Source organism: Paramisgurnus dabryanus, chromosome 5, assembly GCF_030506205.2.
Source record: "Paramisgurnus dabryanus chromosome 5, PD_genome_1.1, whole genome shotgun sequence".
Classification (NCBI taxonomy): domain Eukaryota; kingdom Metazoa; phylum Chordata; class Actinopteri; order Cypriniformes; family Cobitidae; genus Paramisgurnus; species Paramisgurnus dabryanus.
In genome coordinates, this window is record NC_133341.1 from 11,815,266 (window position 1) to 11,839,208 (window position 23,943).

At 37.5% G+C, this 23,943-nt stretch overlaps 1 protein-coding gene across 2 annotated transcripts in view; it reads left to right on the plus strand.

Annotated features, from left to right (window-relative positions):
* Positions 1-23,943, plus strand: part of pdzd2 (PDZ domain containing 2) — a 118,874-nt gene that overhangs the window by 65,384 nt on the left and 29,547 nt on the right. For both annotated transcript variants that reach the window (XM_065267272.2, XM_065267274.2), the window contains 4 exons: positions 4,785-4,930; positions 9,822-9,954; positions 10,199-10,369; positions 16,679-16,778. In XM_065267272.2, coding sequence (XP_065123344.2) covers positions 4,785-4,930; positions 9,822-9,954; positions 10,199-10,369; positions 16,679-16,778 — 550 coding nt within the window. The remainder of the gene's footprint in view (positions 1-4,784; positions 4,931-9,821; positions 9,955-10,198; positions 10,370-16,678; positions 16,779-23,943) is intronic.

Here is a 23,943-nt window from a genome sequence, read left to right on the forward strand (position 1 = left end):
AAAGTCTTTGGAAACGCCCTTCAAGTGCTCAAATTGAAGATTTATGCACTATGCCATTGGCTTCCCTTTGAGCCAGGGCAAGTAACTGGTTGATGGGCAAAATGTAAATTAGTAGTTTAAACCCCACAGTGTGGCTATACAGCATATGTTTCTCATTCTGTTCTGTATTGGGACCTCTGGTGTTCCTCCGAGCATGTAATCCATGTGACATTAGACCGAGTGGTTCACTCATAAGCTTTCTTCCAGATATAACCCTGTGTCGGTGGTTGTGAGTACTGCTTTAAGGGGTCATCCCTCAAAAGCTGCATGAGCCTTTATTTTGTATTTTCACATGGGGTTTTAAAGAGCAATAAAGAGTGAATTCCAGTTGGCAATACACCTTAAGTCACTGAAATCATTATATTATCTTAAAGCCAGACATTGGTAACACAATAAGGTTGTATAACTTGTATTAGTAAGCATTAGTAAATGCATTAGTTCATGTTCCTTGATATGTAGTGAGATAACTATGCAGGTATTTACAGTAGTAGGATTAAAGTGTTCAAAATGTGTTCAAGCGTTTTGTTTGTGAACATGCAAGTAGGGGGTTGTGCTTGCTTGTTTTGACTGTGAATAGAGTCAGCGAGAGATCTATGTCAGTGATTCACTCTGCCAACAGGCTTTCCTTGAGAACATGTCCCTCTCCTAGACACATTTCAAAGGAAAGGTGAACAAGTGGTAACATGTTTACAGTCCAGAGGTGTGTGTTAACCCAACTGTCATGCTGAGATGGAGTAAACTGAAAGTTGCAGGTGAACTGTGTCGTTTATGCACCACTAGCGACACCAAAGGAATTGCAATGATTAATGATTTTTAGCACTCACTGCCCACTTATTAGGTTACCCAACAAGAAATGTTTAGCTAATACATGCAAAGGTAATGCGAGCTATGTCTGTGATCTAGCCAGGCTTACTTGTCAAGTGTGCCGTCTGTGGAAGTTTTCTTAACTCTTTCCCCGCCAGAAAGTGTATTCCCTTCCAGAAAATGTTCTTCTTTAAATATATAAACATACTTTATATCAAATGAAAAAGAGACAGTCTGCTTTCAAAAAAAAAAAATTTCATCCTACATTTATTTGTTCTCTTTTTATCACCTCTCAAATATGGGTAGGTTTCTTAAAAAAAAAAAAAAAAACGTTTTTGTGAAGGACTTGCAGTGATGATGATGATCAAAATATACATGGAGTTTGAACTGTTTGCCCTGAGGGGATACTTCAGTTTTTTATACGTTGGGTAAGAGCACCACCTGGTGGATAATAGCAGAAATACGGATTGCCATAAAAACTCGTCAATTGCGAGTAAAGAGGTAAAATCCTTTGCCTTGAAAGTGCAATGTCGCTTCCTTTTTTTAATCATTCATTCTGAATTTGGCTATTCATCTTTGGTGAGTACGTGTGCTGGTACCTCAAAGATAAATATGAGTATAAATGGTACATATAGGACCTTTTTAATAGGTACCTTTCCAGTAGGAAAAAAATCTGTAAATCTTTATTTTCAGCTATATTTAAAGCATAATTATATAAATAAGCTGATCTTCCAATAATGGTGCCACATTTCTTTCACTCACTTGAGTTTTTCATTCACTAAATAGCTGGCCAATCGGAGCCCACCGTGCTTTTCAAAATGATGAGCTTTGTACAAATCAACGCATTTAAGAAAGGCAGGGCATAAATGAGCAACATTAATGTACAGTATGTGAATCGCCCAAGAGGCCATGACAGGTAAAGGGGTGTGAGAATGTCCCCTTAGTAACATACCGGTGTGCAACCACGAACGCCTCAAAAGTTTACAACAATGTTATGAGTATATGCGGTAAACCTTGCATACTTTTAAGACGCAAAACATTTTATGAATCCATGTTTATTCAATCTTGATGAATTCTCATTGACTGATTCAGGGCTCGAAATTGCGACTGTTTTGGTCGCATATGCGACCGAAATTTAATCTGTGCGACCTTAAAATATATTTGGGAGCATTTTTGAGACTGCCTATTTTGTTGTGGTGTGACTTGATTTAGATTGTGTATGCTGTGTGCTGTTCTAGGTTCAGCATTCTCTCCAACATTGCATAACCAATCAAATTTTACCATTAAGTTCTTGCGTTTAATGAAGAGCGCAGATTGGCTAATATGAATGTCAATCATTTCTTGTTGCTGTGCTACGTTGGTACGCAAAGCGGGGAAATGTGAAAAAAAACGAACCGCGAGCATGAAGAGAACGAGGCGACTACAGCCAATGTTACTACTGTATTAATTCATAACGATGGTCCGGATTTAAATGCAACTTAACCACCGGAAAATAAGGCTTAACATTAAACCTTTCGGAGAGAGTGGCTTAAAGATTACGAGTGGCTCCGCTATGAAAATGGCTCGATGTTACTGTGTTTACTGTAAATCCTGTGAAACGCAGGTTGCAGGTAAAACGGCGTTGGTGGCGGAATCCACACATTTTAAGCGCGAGACCTTGCTTAAACATGGCGAAAGTGCCAAAACACAAGAAGTGTCGTGACAAATGTATTCATTATTGATGGAGACACCGACCTGTCTATCAAATAGTGTTTGATGATGTATGTGCGCATCCTGCTTGAGGGACATCCGACAAACATCCTTGTATTCCATGTTGAGGTGAAACACGACAATGCTTATGGTATGTTTTTAAAAACATTGCCTATATAGTAGTAATAGCATCCTGGTAATGCAGTAATAAATACCAATATATATTAGCCTTCTATATTAGGGTCACTTTTGTAATGTCACAATTAATCAGTGGTTTACGTGTTTGCTAGATTTTCTATTGTAATCATAATTATGTTACCTGTGTTGTTAAATTATTATTGCTGCTATATTATTTAAACAGCATTTGGGTATTATTTTAGGAATCTATGCAGCAAAAAAGACCACATTTCAAATCCTAGCCATAGGATGTGTAAAGCCCAGTTGTGGTGTTTAATTTTTAATAAAATTAATCTATTAACTTATACATTGTAGTTCTGGTGCTTCATAATTTTTGGATGAGTGCGCCTAAATTTTTGCTGGTGCTCCTAACTCTTTAAAGTTTGGAGCACCAGTGCTACCAAATAAAAAAGTTAATTTTGAGCTCTGCTGATTTAAACACGTCAGCTTACCTCTTCGATCAGAAAGCTTTGTTTTCTTTGGACATTTAAAAAAAAACATTAAGATCACTTAAGATAGTGACTGCTGTCAGGATATGAGGAAACTTTTAACCAGTATAATAAAAATGTTTTTAACCTACACCTTTAAGTTTGGCTATTATCGGGGTACTCACAGGGAAGACAAGGGATTATGACTCGGGTGTAATAATGTTAACTGGATCTCACTTTTGAACAATGATCTATTTTATCCGTCGTAGTCTGGGCTTGTTATGCCCATTATATAAATAAAGACGTTTAGGAAACTTGCCTCTTAATATGCCCAACTTTGTAAGCATAACCAACCTCATGAACCTGCTGTTATTGTTTTTAGTATTTAAAGCACATTAAAAAAAGTGTAATAGGTGTCCTGAGAAATCACACCTGTCTCTATAACAGCACTAAGCTCTGTAAACAGCAAAAAAGTCATCCATTCATTTGAACACGTTTTAGTGTATTTAAAACAATTACAAAGGTGCTAAAAGCAATTCCAGTGTTTCTATGTTGTATTTGTACTGAAGTTGTTTATCTTTTTTTTTAAAGCACTTTGTTTATAGACACATTCGTCAGACACATGTGTTACTGCGGTTAAGCATCTAGACGGAACTTAACTTCCGGTCTCTGTTTGTTTAATGGCCTGGCTAGTGGCTAAACTAAACTCTGGAACAAATACCTTGTCGAAAATAACAAATGTTTTAAAGAGGAGGCGAGACGGCGATCATGGATCAACGCTATGTGAAGGGACATTTGACAGCCTATCTGTAGTTAACATTGTATACATTAATTTTACACAATAACGTTAGCTCACTGTAGTTTTTGATACATTTAGCTATGATTTAAACTAATCTACTTATTATTTATTTAGCCTGTTATCAGAAATAAAATATTCTTAAAGGAGGTTTACTAAGTTACATGTGTTCCACGAAAGCTGTTTGTTTATGATGTTGCTGCTTTATATAAATAATCCCAAAGCTATGAATTGCACATTCCTTTTCCACTGGTTCCAGTACCAGGAAAGTATAAGGTCTTTATATTTTTGTTTAAGATTTGTTAACAGTATTTCTGGTTAGCTCTAACCTATTTAAACCCAAACTTTTCTATCATCTTAGATATCTCTGATCTGTCATTTCATCAGCCTGCGGTATTTAAGGTGCTTGTGTGAAGTATGAGAGCATTCAGTCTGTGAACACATTTAGATAAATAAAGTGCTTCTAATAGAGAGAACCAGCTCTTGAGTCTGTCATATGCTCCTTAAGTTTCCTTGTGCTGATTTATGAGCAACGGATCAAATCCTGGATTAAAACATGGAAAATGCATCTGTTAAGACCTTTCACTCAGTTGTTGATTTTAAAATATTTCTTCTCATTTGAGACAGAAACAGTGTACATATTTGTAAATAGTCAAAGATTCATGTTATTAATTAACTAAACTCTGTTTAAAGATTATCAGTTGTTTTTCCAAATAGAAAAACAAGAAATCATTTGACAGCTGTAATGTAATTTGATACGACAAAACAGCTGCTGATGCAAGTGTATTTAGTGTTATATAACAAAGCACATTCTTGAATTAAGACAAATATCCCAATTTTCTCTTCCACAGCCCTGCGAGGGCAGTCGGATCTGGAAGATGCACATGGTAAAGGGCCAGGATGGACTAGGTGTCCAGATCACTGGTGGTCGTGGGTCCAAACGCTCCCCTCATGGAATCATCGTGGCCCACGTGGAAGATGGAGGAGCTGTACAGAGGTAAAAAGCTTTCATTCGCAAAGGTTTTCATTTGCTGCCGTGGCAACGGTAGGTGCCGTGGTGACAGTGGTCGATCAGCATCTCATGCATATGTAAGGATCAGCGAGTCTTGAGTGCCCTCCATAATGCTCATTAATCTTCAAAGCCATTGTCACATCCTTACACAGGCGCATGGACGATATTCAGTCACGCTGACAGAGAGACAATAATAATCACTCGAGACTCGACAAGGTATCACAAGCTTAAATATAAGTCATGGTGCACTGTTTAGCTAGTATTTGTGACCCTGGACCACAAAACCAGCCGTTAGTCGCACGGGTATATTTGTAGAAAAGCCAAAAATACATTGCATGGGTCAAAATTATAAATTATAAACATCATGTTTCATGAAAATATTTTTAACATTTCCTATCGTAAAAATATCAAAACTCTTTTTGTGAGTGGATGCAGCAAAACCGCGATCAAAATTGGCCAGAAACTCGCCTACAAACTTGCGTTGCTACTCATTCATAGGGAATTTCCAATTCAAATTTGTTTTTTCTGTAAAAGCTTACAACTTCCTTCATTTTATTAACAATGCCATTTCAGCGGTAAGCCAATAGAGAGCGCTAAAAAAACTTTTTATTAGTAACATATGTTACTAAGGACTTTACTTGGACTTGAACTTTAAAGGCGATATTCTCAATATTTTGATTCTTTGCACAATTCGACTCCAGATTTTCAAATCGTTGTATCTCGGACAAATATTGTCAATAAAAAGTTTATTTATTAAGCTTTCAGATAATGTATAAATCTCAATAAAAATACCCTAATGATGGTTTTATGGTCTTGGGTCACATTTAGTTAATGCTTTCAATGCATGGGTTTTATAAACAATGTCACTAGATTGGACTGCTTGTTTAGGGGGGGGTGTTTTGACCCTTAATTTCACTGTATCATTTAGAATACGTAGTGTGCAAAACCAATGTTTCTTTTCAGCTTTGTTAATAAACAGATATAACTTATATAATAAATAAATAAAACAACAATTGGCATACTGTAGTGGTATTTAGCTTTGACATTTATGTGGTTAGCATAGCTCAGATATGGTGGTCTTGGCCATATTAAAATCTGTGATTTGATGGCAGACTTTGATTACTTTTTTAAATCTGAGCCTAGTGAAGATAAAAAGTTGAAATTTTGTGTGAGATTACTTGGGTCTGGTTCTCAACAGTAAAATGGGAGACGCATGAAACTTTCCATTTGTTTTTCATCTAAGCTCATTGCATTCATTTTGGAGTTTTCTTTCTTTTTGGGATCCTTTCACTTTATATACACACACAGGAAGAAATGCAAAAATATGGGGAATAACTTTCATTCTACAGGCGTAATATGCCTAATCTTTGTGTTTAAAGCTGTAACATGTTTGAGAATTTGCTGACATGCTTTCTTTGCTATTCATTCATGCACACCATGGTAAAGTTTGTGAGAAGCACAACAACTTGATGTAATGAGCCGAAAACTGAAATGAACCCTTCTTGCTTCAAAACAGAAAGTTAATTACTAAACAATTGTTAAACAGAACAGTTCAGAGAACAGTCCATGAGATCATTTGGCTTTGGCATAAGGATATTTAAAGGGATAGTTCACCCAAAAATAATTTTCTCATCCCCAAGTTGTTCTTAATCTGTATGAATTTATATTCTGATAGACAAAAAAAGTAGGGGTGCACAGATAAATGCTGATAAACGCTAATAATACATGGCCGATAACTATTCTGAATCGCACAGACGATATTATTCACAGCTATTTCATGTACTACGAATTTTGATCAGTAAGTCCTTATTGACCTGAAATCACTGTTAGTTTGAGTCGTTTATAGCATGCATTTGAAACAGCAACACTCGTCAAACATAATCATTATACATATTCTTTATTATCATGAAAATACCTGAAAAGGTTTGAAGAACAGCAATATAAATATATCCTTAAAAGACAAGTTCGGTATTTTAGACTTAAAGCCCTGTTTTCAGATTGTTTATGGTGAAATAGAATGGTTTTGACTGAAATTTCGACATTTGCGGCTGCCCTGAGAATTTTCGCGTGATTGTGTTTCATCTCACACCTCTACAATGGTTTTAATGGTGCACTGGAACAATCCTTCCTAAAATGCATTAAACTTTCGTTTACAAAGACGTGAAACTCACCGAGTGGTCAGGGGTGTTCACTGATATGCTCACACAAAAATCGCTGCAAAAGATGCTTTCCAACAGCTGTTTTAGCATTCGTTGTTAACTTGTGGACCTATTTCCCCAAACGCCTCACACCCGTACATTCTTCCGCTTAGAGCTTGAATAATAGACACTCCAGCCCAAGTGGTGGAGTTAATCCGCCATTGCCAATTGCAAGAATAGAAACAAAGTTCCCGGCGCGGAGTAATACCGTACCTCACAGGACATCTAATACAAGTCAATGGAGTTGGTAAAAACTACGATAAAACCTGTTGGAATGCGTCTTTTGGAGCGATTTTTGTGTGAGCATACCAGTGAACACCCCTGACCACTCGGTGAGTTTCACGTCTTTGTAAACGAAAGTTTAATGCATTTTAGGAAGGATTGTTCCAGTGCACCATTAAACCCATTGTAGAGGTCTGAGCTGAAACACAAACACGCGAAAATTCTCAGGGCAGCCGCAAATGTCGAATTTTCAGTCAAAACCGTTCTATTTCACCATAAACAATCTGAAAACAGGGCTTTAAGTCTTAAATACCGAACTTGTCCTTTAAGCCATTTCTAGGGCCCTATGAAATCCGTTTTATTTTTTTCTCAAATTCTGTTTTATTTTTTTCTCAAATTCTGTTTTATTTTTTCCCCAAATTCCGTTTTGTCCGTTTAAATTTTTGCAAATTCCGTTTTGTCCGGGTTTTTTTGGCAATTTATTTTTTTACCCTTTACTGTTATTTTAGTCATAAAAAAGAGTTTGCCTTTAATATTAATGATTAAATTGTACACAAATGCAATAGGAATGACCTTAAATTTATTGAGGTAACATTTTTTTCACATTCCCTGTTTGAAACACATTTTACTCAGTTCAATGCATTGTTTAGTGTTGTTGCAGAATGCTACACGTGTCAAAGCCGTGGCACCTTCAGATGTGCCTTAAACACCTCGATCTAACAGAATATGTATCTTTGCGCTCCCAGTAAACGGAAAGTTGACAAAGCTTACAAAATAACAGTTCCCCGGTCACAAAAAAGTCATGTGGGAACTGCTTGGAACTGTGGGCTTAGTGTCGAATATCTTAATTTTTCGCTGACAAAAGCATAGTCGTGGAGAGCCGCTTCCCCATGGTTTCAGTGTTTTGGAGGGGGTCTGAAATGACGGGAGGGGGTGTGTCGCCCAGATTTTCTTCCCCTGGCCTTCCTTTTCCCCAGATATACGTTCTTCTCCAACACAAAGACAGAATTTCATTAAAAATATGTAAAATTCTGGTAAATTCCGTGTTAATGCTAGATTCCGTGTTAATTTGACAAACCCGCGATTCCGTGATCGCTGAAATTATAGGGCCCTACATTTCCTGGAGCTGCATGTAATAGCTGCATGTATATGGTTTTTCGTCTGCAGCGCATATTGAGTTTCTGCAAGAGAGCGCCCTCTAGCTTTTGGATGTTGAATTCATTGAGAAGAATAGCAAGCATCATCGGCCGATGTATCGGTGCACCCCTAAAAAAAGATATTTTAATAAATGATGGGAAGCACACAGCTGATTGTAACCATTGACTTTCATAGTAGGAAAAACAAATAGGATGGAATTCAGTGAGTACCGTCAACTATGTGCTTACCATCATTTACCAAAATTCATCTTCTTTTGTGTTCATAAGAAAAAAGGTTTAAAACAACATGATGATGAGAAAATTGTAACCAAATTTTTCTTTTTAGGGTGAATGGACCCTTTAACAGACCACCCCATGATATATTAAGGATTTGTTGCAAAATACTGTACATCCGCACCTTCCCCAGAGAGCCAAAGTCAACGGGGCTATTTCTGGAATGACCAGCCCTGGGGCTTATTTCTTCCCACACATTTTTAATGGAGGTCACTTCTGAGAAATATATGTAAATGAATAATGTATATTGCTTGAATTGGCTGCTTCCCAATCCTTTTTTCTAGTTAGTGAGGTGAAAGAGGGCGGTCAGATCAGGGCCATCACTTCAAAATGTTTGTGGTAGTTAGGACGTTTCCTGTTCTTATGACAGCTAAGATAACTTCAGATTCAAGTGTCTGTGAGGAAAAGCCCAGAGGAGTTTGAATCATTTTCTCTTCACTGCACACTGTTCCTCAACTTGAAGATGAGCCAAAATTTAGTGGCTAGACTAAAGGAATCAAAAAGTCTGAGGAGAAAACTAACAGAGAGACATTAATGATGTGAATCAATATTTATGTTTATGATGATGTCACGGCAGTAGAGGAGGCACGACTATAACTATAAGTCTGAATCCCACCCACTTTAAACTTCAATGGAAAAGCAAACTGAGCCAAGCCACATCATTCCATACAAAATGGAAAAGTGTTATTACAGTGCACAACCAGGTATACATTTTTTATCAGCATATGTGTTCATGCCACAAAAACCTCAGACTTTCCCCCTTTTCTTGGGGAACTTGTAATACAGAAACCCCATTTCACTATAAATTCCTAATACATATATCTAGGCCTCAACATTTTTTTCCAGTAACATATTCTTTTTCATAAAAAATTGTCATATTATGAAAGTATAATAGGTTTCATGTTTGTTGACTTGAACATTTGAACTTTGATAGCTTAAACATTTCCTAATCTGCAACTTAAAATCAAAGACTTGTGCAACTTTATGCTATCCTGTAACCTGACCACGCGCTCTTTTCAATTACAGAGATGGGCGTCTGAAGGCAGGCGATGAGTTGCTGATGATAAACGGTCATTCCCTTGTTGGGCTCTCACATCAGGAGGCTGTTGGCATCCTCCGTTCCACTGCTGGACTGGTGCAGCTGGTGGTAGCCACCAGGGTGAGTTTTACACGTGCCAAAGCAAACATATCAGGCATAACTACTCTATGTCAGTATTTTTGCATCATGTCAGATAAAAGTGTCGTCACACATGAATGTCGAGCAGCTGCTTGTACTGTAGCAGCTAAAAAATTGAAGAGTGAGCCGCTGATGGGCTCGCCGCTTAGATAAAGTTAAAAATAATCTCAGGCTGCTCAAAGCCACACTACACGTTCTCTCCAGCTGCTCTTCCTTTCTTTTCCAGGATGAATCCGAAGTCGACTTCCATAAGTACCCGTCCACCAGCCTGCCCGACCTAGTGAGCACGTGCTCTGGCCCGGATGCCTTGACCTCCCCCGGTGAGGAGAAGGAGAACATGGAGCCGGACGTGGAGGACGTGAGGGCCAGCAGCCTTTCGCTGCCCACCCAGGACTTGGTACGTACGTCTGCTGCCTATCTGTCTGATTATCAGCTGCGTTCATCTTGTACAGCCTCCTCTGACCTCAAACGCACAGCTGGAATTAGAACAGATTGTTTTCGTTTGCGTGTTTGTTTGTTTGTTTATGATTCACAGTTTGTTTTGAGGACAAACAGCTTCAGTTATGTATATTGTTTATTATCTGTTTGTAAACACTAGTGTATTGTATTTGTTTTTGACTTCCATTCACCTCTCATTGGCGCCACATTGAGGTGTTTGATAACAAGCTAGCAAACATTTATCTGTGAATGAAACAACTTTCTTGATATTTCTTAGCAAATACCCACATCTTGTTGTAATTAAAATACAGCTTGTGCTTAAAGGAAAACACCGTTGTCTTTTTATTTTTTTGCCTATTTTAATCTGCCTGCCAGGGGGCCTATTCAAGTTTTCAATTTTTTATCTGTTGTTTTGCCAAAAAATATTAGTGCCACTTTTTACAAAGAGTCCTCGGCTCTCCATTTGTTCGTTTCATCACAGATTACAAATTATTCATTTGCTCTGCGCAACCAGCCGTGCATCAAATCAGTAATGCCACAGCGTTAATGTTTAATCATACTAAACGAATGTTGCACTAGTTTAAAAAACAGTGGCGACTACACGGCTAATGCTGGTCATTAAATAGTTCACACACTGACAGGACCACACAACTCAACATCATACGCTCTAAGTGTTGTTTTTGAGATCAGTGCCCATGATGTTTGCTTGAGATGCGGTGCGGAGAAAAGTGGGTCATTCCCCCCACCACATCTTTACTGCGCTCGTGTTCTTGCTTTCAAGAGTTTCTGCTTGCCATATAATTACATTAGCATCCCACACCTCCTGGTGGTTGTAGATGTGAATTTGGGACAGTGAAGCCCTATTTATACTTCTGCGTCAATTGTATGCCGTAGCCTATGTACTGTATAGATGCAAACCCTACTATGGTGTAGCCTAAAACGTAGACTAATGTGCACCTCTCCAAAAATTAACAATGCGTCAGTTCTACGCAGACTGCAAGCGCTGTGATTGGTCTGTTAGAACTCCTCCCACGACGTTTTTAAGATATTAAAATAAATCTTTTATGTCCCCATAGTACATATGTGAAGTTTTAGCTCAAAATACCATATATGTAATTTATTGTGGCATGTTAAAATAGGCACTTTATGGGTTTGAGCAAAAATGCACCGTTTTTGTGTGTGTCCTTTTAAATCCAAATGAGCTGCTCAGGTGGGCGGAGTCTCAATCTTCAGCATTATATATTTGAACAAGTTTAATTTTAGGTATATAAGTGACCCGGCCGGTGAAATTCAGGCTAAAGTACACTATAAAAAGTGAAAAGCTGAATCAACATAAAAAACTACTTCAATTTTTAAAGGACACATATAATTCAAATCTGACTTTTTCCCTGTTTAAGTGCTATAATTGGGTCCCCAGTGCTTCTATCAACCTAGAAAATGTAAAAAAGATCAACCCAGTAACTTAGTTTTGGTAAACCATTCTCTACAAGCATGAGAAAAAATGAGTCATTGAAATTTGGCTCCTCTTGTGATGTCAGAAGGGGATAATACTGCTTCTTAATCTGCACTATCCAACCACGCCACTGCCATTTAGTGCAGAGATCAATTCATTTGCATTTAAAAGGACACACCCAAAATGGCACATTTTTGTTCACAGCTACAAAGTGACAATTTAACATGCTGTAATAAATTACATATATGATATTTGGAGCTAAACTTCACATATGTACTCTGGGGACACCAAAGTTTTATTTGACATCTTAAAAAAGTCTTGTGAAATGTCCTCTTTAACACCTAAAAATGAAAACTATTTAATTTTGAGATTGAAAGCATTCCAGTTGGATTTCACTTATTGATATTACTGTATATTGATTTCTGTCTTTGACATTGCCTTTCTCAGTTAGTATTAAATATATCAAGGTTATATTTTAATAATTTTAGTAAATCAAAATCAGCTGTGTTTTCACAGACTGGGTCACATGTATACACCCAAATGAAATTATATGTATCAGCATTATAGTGGCCAGTCAGGTCTTTAGATTTATTTATCACACAGCTCTTTAAAATGCTAGATGTGTGTAGCATTGTGTCGGGTGACTCGGGTCACTTGTGTCGGGTCCTGATTTCACTGTCAGGGCTTATTTCTCCGAAAACAACCTGCTGCCTATACATTATCCCTTACATAAACCATAAATACCCTTATGTATCACCTCAAACACCAATATCAAAATATGGATCAGTTATGAACACTACAGCTTCTACCGCACAAATGGCTTAATTGAGGATTTCACTTCATCAGTTAATAGATAAACACTTGTTTATAAGATGCTTATGAGAAATGATCAGGTTTAAAGGGCCTGTATTGCTTCCCTCAGCATTCTGTGCAAATGATTCTACATTCTTTAGTCTGTAGTTATCATTCTTACCCTTCAAGGTTTTAGTCTCTATAGTGAATGACAGAGTGGGCGCCCTTACAGAAAGATGGAGACTGAAGGAGTAATAAACAGCATCATTTGCTCTTGTTAATGTTTCCTATGATTCATTGACTCTGGTGCTTATCGGAAGGGCTCCAGTCATGTGCTGTGTTTGTTTTTATTGTTACTTTATTTCCTGCCAATAGAGCAATTTATGCTTTTTAAAAGCAGGCAAGCATCGGGCTGCGGATAGATTATTTTTTCAAAGGGCCTAAGATGAAACAACACGTAGGCCACATGCACAGTGCAGTGAAATACAATGGCCACCTCGAATCTCACTTTAATCTCGTTCTTAACGCACAATTGGGCATCGGTAGAAATGTTTCCTCCACGTTGCAAATTTAATTTATGCACGAATCGTAATATTGCAATAAAAAAAATGAAAAACAAATAAAGCATCCAACATTTTTTTGAGTTAAAACATGAGAATGGAATCCAGCTATGAATGCAATGTGAGTGGAAAGAATTTAATTATATGCTAGGGCTGGGCGATATGGCCAAAAAAATTATCGAGAAAATGTTTTCCATATCAGTCGATAGATATTGATAATTAACATGATAAATAACAAATCTTTATTCCTGTCAAATTTAAAGGCAGATTTTTGCTCCTGAATGAATGACATTGTAAAAAACAGACAGTTAATAATGGTTTTAAAATACTTTTTATTCAGAACATGACAAATGCAAATACTAAAATCTTGTTTTAATGTTCAGGCATCTGTACTAAATGTAAATATATTTGTTATGAAATCAACACATTTCTGACATAGAAAGCAGCAGGCTACTGTCACTTTAAGACCCAAGACTACTTTAAGTTTCAATATACTGAGTAACATCCAGCTGTTTATGTTCACTTAATCAAGAAAGAAAACTTAGTTCAGTGATCACGCGTGTATTATACAAATACAAGCTCTACACACATTGATAAATGGATGTCAAGAGCATCACGTTGCTGTGGGAGCGCACACTCATACATTATATTCACTACAGTGGTGGATCTGCTGTTTTTCCTCAGTTTCCTGAATTTGTGAATGTCCTGTAAATATACTTTTAAAGCTGTGCCGATGTGTGCGTGCGCAAGGTGGACGCTGAAAGAAAGTACAGTATACTGTTCTGGGCTTTGACGACCCCGGTTTGCGCATCCAACATTACAAACAAGAAAATGTTTCCGCCCATTTGGATTCCGTGATTCCGTCCGCGTTATCCGCATCGCGAAAATCATAAATGAATAACTTGCCTCATCTTCCACTCCTTCAATTCTGACACTGTCATTGTAAACCAAGAGCGAGTGCCGCATCCGGAAGTGCTTGCGCAACATTATGCACAGTGCGTAAACATTATCGATCACTTATCGAACTGTCCTTATCGTTTTATCGGAAAAGTTTATATCGGTAAAATTACCGTTATCGAATTATCAGCCAGCACTATTATATGCTAAACAATGGGGAAATGTTAGGGTTAACCCTAACCCTAATGTACAAAATCATTCTGCTCATGTCACGTTATATTAATATGATGTTTACGAGAGTTGCATTCTCACAAACATTTCATGACATCATTTTTTTTATCTGCATAGAGTGTGCAAAACATAACCGTAGTCGTTAATTTTCTCTCCCAAAACTTTGCCTATCATGGTTTTCACTTAGGGTGCATCCGAAATCTCTGAAACGCTGCCTTCGGAATTCAGTGTTTGTTTTACTCCCTGACTCCTGAGATATCTTCATCATCTTGTCCCACAGTTCTATGCATGTGCAGGGAATGTGATTCGGTCGAAATTAAATTTAAAAAAATTAAATGGCGGCCAAGAAAGCGATTGGACCACAAATTTAGTGTAAATCAAGTTATATTTTTACTTTTTACACATATATTTATATTTTTACTTTTTCAAATATGGGATTAGTTATCCCAAAGGCGCTCTCTGTTTATATTTTAAACAGAATTTTATTATGCTGTCTATGAAGGCTGTCTGAGGGGCTGTCCACACGGAGACGCGTATAACTGTATACCTATGTATTTTTTATCGTATTGGCGTTTCGTCCACACGGATCTGGCTTTTTGGGAGACTGAAACCGCTATTTTTTGAAACCGGGTCCTAAAGTGGATAAATCTGAAATCGACACCCTTGCGGTTTCGTGTGTACAGCCAATCCGTATATTTTGTGAAGCGAAAACGTTATCACATCACGTGCCGGCAGTGTCACACGTAACAACAATAATGGCGGACTACGTGATTGTGTTTGTGCTACAGAATCTACTAAGCCTACTAGCTTTATTACAGCAAAATCTATTGCTTCTATGAAATTGTGGTGAGCAACAAGCGATAATGGATAACACCATACGCCACATGCTCTTAGATCCACCGCGGAAGACAACCAGGAGAAAGACTCCGCCCTTGCTCTTGAAGTTGTTGCGTTCACTATCACCACTTCTTCTTGGTTCGTATACAGCGCGCAAGGTTATGCGCATGCTCAAAGTCTTCTTCTCCGTGTATAGTGTATATCTGTGGCAGAATTACAGCGCCCCATACTGGTCTGGCATATATACTACACCGCTTTCAGTCGGTTTCAGTGGTTTCGTGTGTGCGCAGATATTTCTTGAGACGATGCCGTGTTTACGGATTATTTTTTTTAGAACGAAGAAAACAAATGATCAGATAGGGAATGCACCGGCTTCGTGTGGACAAAGCCTGAATGTGTTTCCTGGAGCTGCCTTCATGCTGTGAAGTCATTGCCTCATGTGGCAGTGAGGCAACAAGTCAGCTGCCTTAGGTTTCGGACGCAGCCTTAGTTTGCGGCAGTATTTAAACTAAAAACAGGGAGAGTGTAATTAGACCAATTAATTTGACAGTTTCTCATGTATTTGCTGTCCTCCCACTGACATTCCAGACCCAAAACCCTGTCCAAACTGTACTTACACTCCCTTTCAGCGCCCTGCCACAACATAGGGCACAGCGATGAGCGGTCGCTTTTATGTCGGCGTCCTGCGCCGACAGGGTTGGGTGTGTTTCCAACAGCAGCTTGTCAGATTTGATCTGTAATGGTTTTGATGAGACAAAGGATGAGAAAGACTGGAGGAGGAAAATAAAAAACAAGGCAAGAAGAGGGATAGATCTGGAGGAGGAATCACAGCTGTTACTGTCACATTGAGTCCTGTGAGGCACAGAGGTGCCGGGTTTGTGCAGACCCACGGGCTCACCTGCGACAGCTACGTTCGCATAGTTTGTTCATGTGGGAAATGGATTTCATTCTTGACAGCTGTGGGAGGGGCTTCCTGTCTGCATGCCTGGAAAGAGAGCAACGGATCTTTCCCCTGCATGTTGCTGTTTAAACTTGTTTCAGGACACGGGAGCCGTGCGATAAACCAAAGCTCATTCTGAAAGCACAGACAGTTGGAAAGGAACTTTTTTGGCAGCAGCAGCAGCCAGATAGGAGCAACATTAGGGTGGTGCAGACTAACATAACCCACATGTAGAGAATTGCGCCTAGAGGTTTAAAAGATTTAGCATTAACATAGCTCAGTAATTTTCCCATGTTTAAAATTATTATAAAACCTTTTACAATATCACCCAAGCCAAGCCCTGGGAAATTTCATTGACATTTTTACACAGATCCAACAGAATTTCTAATTCATATTGATTAGGCTGTTAATTTAATATGTTAACATTCCTGGTAGCCCTGCATAGTTAACAACCAACAAATCTTAATGACCAACATTTGTAAAACAGTTTAAGATCTTCTGGCTCACTTTTCAGGGCAAATTTCCATTTCTCATTTTTTTCTGCTGTCTCTCCTTCAGTTTACAGATCTTGACAGACTGGAGGAACGTGGCAAGATTGAAGGTCCCAAGGGATGCTGCCGTAGCCCCACACCTATGAAGTTTCGTAGCAGATCCCAAGGTCAAACAAATTCTATTAAGTCAAAAACACTGCTGAGCATGAAAACGTAATGTAATTTGATTAAACTATATTGGACTGTTGCCAAGGGAAGATCCACCTATTCTAATCCCTTTATTATAGATTCTTGTACCAAGTGATGTAGTGAAATTGTTTTTTAAAATCATTAGAAATCTTTTTTTCATGCTTGTTGGTCATTTCTAAACACTAGTTTCTAAACACATTATAAATGTTAAAAATGTATTGCTGAAACTCACCACAAAGACTAAACAACAGGTATGTAGTTCTGAATTGCAGAGTTAGATCATTAACTCTTTCCCCGCCATTGATGAGTAATCTCGTCAATTAAAAGAAAAACATTTGCATAAAATTGTTCCTGATGAAGTTTAATGTTAATCTCTAATACCGCGCACTTACCCTATTTATAAAAACTGAAGCAATTTTTTTTTTACAAATTTTAAACTCTGTGTATGTTTTGATAATTGTTCTGAACAAAATTCCTTCACAAAAAATTCAATTATTTCAGCTTTTTTAAATAATTTTTAAAGAAAAATACCCATTTTTAAAAGTTTATAAGCAGAGAAAAAATATAGATAGGATGAAATCTTTTTCCCCGTTTTGTTTGTTTGTTTATTGTTTGTTTAAAAGCAGAGGGTCTGTTTTTATTTAATATATTTGCATGGTTATATATTTTTAGAAGAAGTTTTTTCTGGAATGCATTTTGTGAAACTTTTGTGAAAATTACAAAAAAAAACCTGTGAGCAACTTTTCAAAAAATGACTGCCGTACGGTGTACATTTTAGGACATCCTCAGATGTCAGAGTCAGGTGTCAGACATCAGATGAAAAGGCATCAGGTCTCAGAAAAACCGATGTCAAGTTTACGAAATTCCACAGTCATTTCTCAGACATCAGATGAAAAGGAGTCAGGTCTCAGAAAAAACGCTGTCAGAAAAAACGGAGTCAGACGAAAAGTTCTCAGATGAAAAGTTATCAGAGTCAGGTATCAGACATCAGATGAAAAAAGTCAGGTCTCAGAAAAAACGCTGTCAGAAAAAACGGAGTCAGACGAAAAGTTCTCAGATGAAAAGTTCTCAGAGTCAGGTATCAGACATCAGATGAAAAAATTCAGGTCTCAGAAAAAACGCTGTCAGAAAAAACGGAGTCAGACGAAAAGTTCTCAGATGAAAAGTTATCAGAGTCAGGTATCAGACATCAGATGAAAAAAGTCAGGTCTCAGAAAAAACGCTGTCAGAAAAAACGGAGTCAGACGAAAAGTTCTCAGATGAAAAGTTATCAGAGTCAGGTATCAGACATCAGATGAAAAAAGTCAGGTCTCAGAAAAAACGCTGTCAGAAAAAACGGAGTCAGACGAAAAGTTCTCAGATGAAAAGTTATCAGAGTCAGGTATCAGACATCAGATGAAAAAAGTCAGGTCTCAGAAAAAACGCTGTCAGAAAAAACGGAGTCAGACGAAAAGTTCTCAGATGAAAAGTTATCAGAGTCAGGTATCAGACATCAGATGAAAAAAGTCAGGTCTCAGAAAAAACGCTATCAGAAAAAACGGAGTCAGACGAAAAGTTCTCAGATGAAAAGTTATCAGAGTCAGGTATCAGACATCAGATGAAAAAAGTCAGGTCTCAGAAAAAACGCTATCAGAAAAAACGGAGTCAGACGAAAAGTTCTCAGATGAAAAGTTATCAGAGTCAGGTATCAGACATCAGATGAAAAAAGTCAGGTCTTAGAAAAAACGCTATCAGAAAAAACGGAGTCAGACGAAAAGTTCTCAGATGAAAAGTTATCAGAGTCAGGTATCAGACATCAGATGAAAAAAGTCAGGTCTCAGAAAAAACGCTGTCAGAAAAAACGGAGTCAGACGAAAAGTTCTCAGATGAAAAGTTATCAGAGTCAGGTATCAGACATCAGATGAAAAAAGTCAGGTCTCAGAAAAAACGCTATCAGAAAAAACGGAGTCAGACGAAAAGTTCTCAGATGAAAAGTTATCAGAGTCAGGTATCAGACATCAGATGAAAAAAGTCAGGTCTCAGAAAAAACGCTATCAGAAAAAAGGGAGTCAGACGAAAAGTTCTCAGATGAAAAGTTATCAGAGTCAGGTATCAGACATCAGATGAAAAAAGTCAGGTCTTAGAAAAAACGCTATCAGAAAAACGGAGTCAGACGAAAAGTTCTCAGATGAAAAGTTATCAGAGTCAGGTATCAGACATCAGATGAAAAAAGTCAGGTCTCAGAAAAAACGCTGTCAGAAAAAACGGAGTCAGACGAAAAGTTCTCAGATGAAAAGTTATCAGAGTCAGGTATCAGACATCAGATGAAAAAAGTCAGGTCTCAGAAAAAACGCTATCAGAAAAAACGGAGTCAGACGAAAAGTTCTCAGATGAAAAGTTATCAGAGTCAGGTATCAGACATCAGATGAAAAAAGTCAGGTCTCAGAAAAAACGCTATCAGAAAAAACGGAGTCAGACGAAAAGTTCTCAGATGAAAAGTTATCAGAGTCAGGTATCAGACATCAGATGAAAAAAGTCAGGTCTTAGAAAAAACGCTATCAGAAAAAACGGAGTCAGACGAAAAGTTCTCAGATGAAAAGTTATCAGAGTCAGGTATCAGACATCAGATGAAAAAAGTCAGGTCTTAGAAAAAACGCTATCAGAAAAAACGGAGTCAGACGAAAAGTTCTCAGATGAAAAGTTATCAGAGTCAGGTATCAGACATCAGATGAAAAAAGTCAGGTCTCAGAAAAAACGCTATCAGAAAAAACGGAGTCAGACGAAAAGTTCTCAGATGAAAAGTTATCAGAGTCAGGTATCAGACATCAGATGAAAAAAGTCAGGTCTCAGAAAAAACGCTATCAGAAAAAACGGAGTCAGACGAAAAGTTCTCAGATGAAAAGTTATCAGAGTCAGGTATCAGACATCAGATGAAAAAAGTCAGGTCTTAGAAAAAACGCTATCAGAAAAAACGGAGTCAGACGAAAAGTTCTCAGATGAAAAGTTATCAGAGTCAGGTATCAGACATCAGATGAAAAAAGTCAGGTCTCAGAAAAAACGCTGTCAGAAAAAACGGAGTCAGACGAAAAGTTCTCAGATGAAAAGTTATCAGAGTCAGGTATCAGACATCAGATGAAAAAAGTCAGGTCTCAGAAAAAACGCTATCAGAAAAAACGGAGTCAGACGAAAAGTTCTCAGATGAAAAGTTATCAGAGTCAGGTATCAGACATCAGATGAAAAAAGTCAGGTCTCAGAAAAAACGCTATCAGAAAAAACGGAGTCAGACGAAAAGTTCTCAGATGAAAAGTTATCAGAGTCAGGTATCAGACATCAGATGAAAAAAGTCAGGTCTTAGAAAAAACGCTATCAGAAAAACGGAGTCAGACGAAAAGTTCTCAGATGAAAAGTTATCAGAGTCAGGTATCAGACATCAGATGAAAAAAGTCAGGTCTCAGAAAAAACGCTGTCAGAAAAAACGGAGTCAGACGAAAAGTTCTCAGATGAAAAGTTATCAGAGTCAGGTATCAGACATCAGATGAAAAAAGTCAGGTCTCAGAAAAAACGCTATCAGAAAAAACGGAGTCAGACGAAAAGTTCTCAGATGAAAAGTTATCAGAGTCAGGTATCAGACATCAGATGAAAAAAGTCAGGTCTTAGAAAAAACGCTATCAGAAAAAACGGAGTCAGACGAAAAGTTCTCAGATGAAAAGTTATCAGAGTCAGGTATCAGACATCAGATGAAAAAAGTCAGGTCTCAGAAAAAACGCTGTCAGAAAAAACGGAGTCAGACGAAAAGTTCTCAGATGAAAAGTTATCAGAGTCAGGTATCAGACATCAGATGAAAAAAGTCAGGTCTCAGAAAAAACGCTATCAGAAAAAACGGAGTCAGACGAAAAGTTCTCAGATGAAAAGTTATCAGAGTCAGGTATCAGACATCAGATGAAAAAAGTCAGGTCTCAGAAAAAACGCTATCAGAAAAAAGGGAGTCAGACGAAAAGTTCTCAGATGAAAAGTTATCAGAGTCAGGTATCAGACATCAGATGAAAAAAGTCAGGTCTTAGAAAAAACGCTATCAGAAAAACGGAGTCAGACGAAAAGTTCTCAGATGAAAAGTTATCAGAGTCAGGTATCAGACATCAGATGAAAAAAGTCAGGTCTCAGAAAAAACGCTGTCAGAAAAAACGGAGTCAGACGAAAAGTTCTCAGATGAAAAGTTATCAGAGTCAGGTATCAGACATCAGATGAAAAAAGTCAGGTCTCAGAAAAAACGCTATCAGAAAAAACGGAGTCAGACGAAAAGTTCTCAGATGAAAAGTTATCAGAGTCAGGTATCAGACATCAGATGAAAAAAGTCAGGTCTCAGAAAAAACGCTATCAGAAAAAACGGAGTCAGACGAAAAGTTCTCAGATGAAAAGTTATCAGAGTCAGGTATCAGACATCAGATGAAAAAAGTCAGGTCTTAGAAAAAACGCTATCAGAAAAAACGGAGTCAGACGAAAAGTTCTCAGATGAAAAGTTATCAGAGTCAGGTATCAGACATCAGATGAAAAAAGTCAGGTCTTAGAAAAAACGCTATCAGAAAAAACGGAGTCAGACGAAAAGTTCTCAGATGAAAAGTTATCAGAGTCAGGTATCAGACATCAGATGAAAAAAGTCAGGTCTCAGAAAAAACGCTATCAGAAAAAACGGAGTCAGACGAAAAGTTCTCAGATGAAAAGTTATCAGAGTCAGGTATCAGACATCAGATGAAAAAAGTCAGGTCTCAGAAAAAACGCTATCAGAAAAAACGGAGTCAGACGAAAAGTTCTCAGATGAAAAGTTATCAGAGTCAGGTATCAGACATCAGATGAAAAAAGTCAGGTCTTAGAAAAAACGCTATCAGAAAAAACGGAGTCAGACGAAAAGTTCTCAGATGAAAAGTTATCAGAGTCAGGTATCAGACATCAGATGAAAAAAGTCAGGTCTCAGAAAAAACGCTGTCAGAAAAAACGGAGTCAGACGAAAAGTTCTCAGATGAAAAGTTATCAGAGTCAGGTATCAGACATCAGATGAAAAAAGTCAGGTCTCAGAAAAAACGCTATCAGAAAAAACGGAGTCAGACGAAAAGTTCTCAGATGAAAAGTTATCAGAGTCAGGTATCAGACATCAGATGAAAAAAGTCAGGTCTCAGAAAAAACGCTATCAGAAAAAACGGAGTCAGACGAAAAGTTCTCAGATGAAAAGTTATCAGAGTCAGGTATCAGACATCAGATGAAAAAAGTCAGGTCTTAGAAAAAACGCTATCAGAAAAAACGGAGTCAGACGAAAAGTTCTCAGATGAAAAGTTATCAGAGTCAGGTATCAGACATCAGATGAAAAAAGTCAGGTCTCAGAAAAAACGTTATCAGAAAAAACGGAGTCAGACGAAAAGTTCTCAGATGAAAAGTTATCAGAGTCAGGTATCAGACATCAGATGAAAAAAGTCAGGTCTCAGAAAAAACGCTGTCAGAAAAAACGGAGTCAGACGAAAAGTTCTCAGATGAAAAGTTATCAGAGTCAGGTATCAGACATCAGAAGAAAAGGAGTCAGGTCTCGCACAACAAAGCATCGGACAAAACTGCATCAGAAGATTTTACACGTGGCCCACCCCTTCACATGACATCACTATCGCAAACTTACAGGAGATCAAAAAAGACTTATGAGGGCACTTTTGTTTCTTTTACTGTGTGTTTAATTGTAGCCTTGACATAAATTGTTGTTGTTCCTTTTCTCACTAGCCTCTGTATAACAATGATTTATTTAAACACGATTTTACACATGATCACGCCTTTTCGCGTACCGCCACTATAAAGATATTGATATGTTTTTCTTTATTAATCCCTGTATAACGTGAGGGCCGGCGCCACGGGGGGCACTATCCCGCCCCCTCAGATCACCATTAATGTTGAATGGGATTTTAATGATAAAATGTGCTATTTAAAAATCACATTTGCGTAGTGTTTTGTCTTCCTATAGTGAATAATAAGCTAAAACAGCAATATTTTAGTTAAGGATGGTATGTGAAAGCAAACATGAAGGCTACGAACATTCCATAATTTCAAAGTTGTATGCCAATGACTAATTTCACCATGGACATTCAAAAATGGATTAAAAAGAAAGAAACTACAGCAACTGCGGTCCGTGTACTTTTGCGTCCATTCATTTTTCCTTTATAAACCATGATATAAAAAATAAAATATAAACGGTTGTTGTATTTTTGAAATGCAATATTACATTTCAGAATTTAAATTCAAACTGTATTAAGAACATCATACCCCCCAAAAAAAAAAATACTGATGTATTTTCATATTTTTTTTATGATTTTTGTACCTTTATTATAAATTTAAGGGTAGAAGTGTGTTCAAAACTTGAAGAAATTTACAAAATGCGTAGAATGATGATGTTTACATGCATGAAGCAAAGCACTGCGATCACTGCCAAAGAAGTCTGAATGTGAAATAGCTAATAATCGCGTTTTTTAATTTTAGTTTTAAATTTATAATAAAGGTGCAAAAATCATAAACAAAAATATGAAAATACATCAATATTATTATTATTTTTTGGGGTATGATGTTCTTAATACAGTTTGAATTTAAATTCTGAAATTTTATATTGCATTTTAAATATACAACAACCGTTTATATTTTATTTTTCATATCATGGTTTTTTCTGATAGCGTTTTTTCTGAGACCTGACTTTTTTCATCTCATGTCTGATACCTGAGTCTGATAACTTTTCATCTGATAACTTTTCGTCGGACTCCGTTTTTTCTGATAGCGTTTTTTCTGAGACCTGACTTTTTTCATCTGATGTCTGATACCTGACTCTGATAACTTTTCATCTGAGAACTTTTCGTCTGACTCCGTTTTTTTTGATAGCGTTTTTTTCTGATACCTGACTCCTTTTCATCTGATGTCTGAGAAATGACTGTGCAATTTCGTAAACTTGACATCGGTTTTTCTGAGACCTGATGCCTTTTCATCTGATGTCTGACACCTGACTCTGACATCTGAGGATGTCCTAAAATGTACACCGTACTGCCGGCAAATGAGTAAAACCATTTTTCACCATTTATGAGCTTGATGATACAGTAGAGCAACCATGCATGGCCCGCCCCTAAAACAATTGCAGGCATCCGTTCAGGT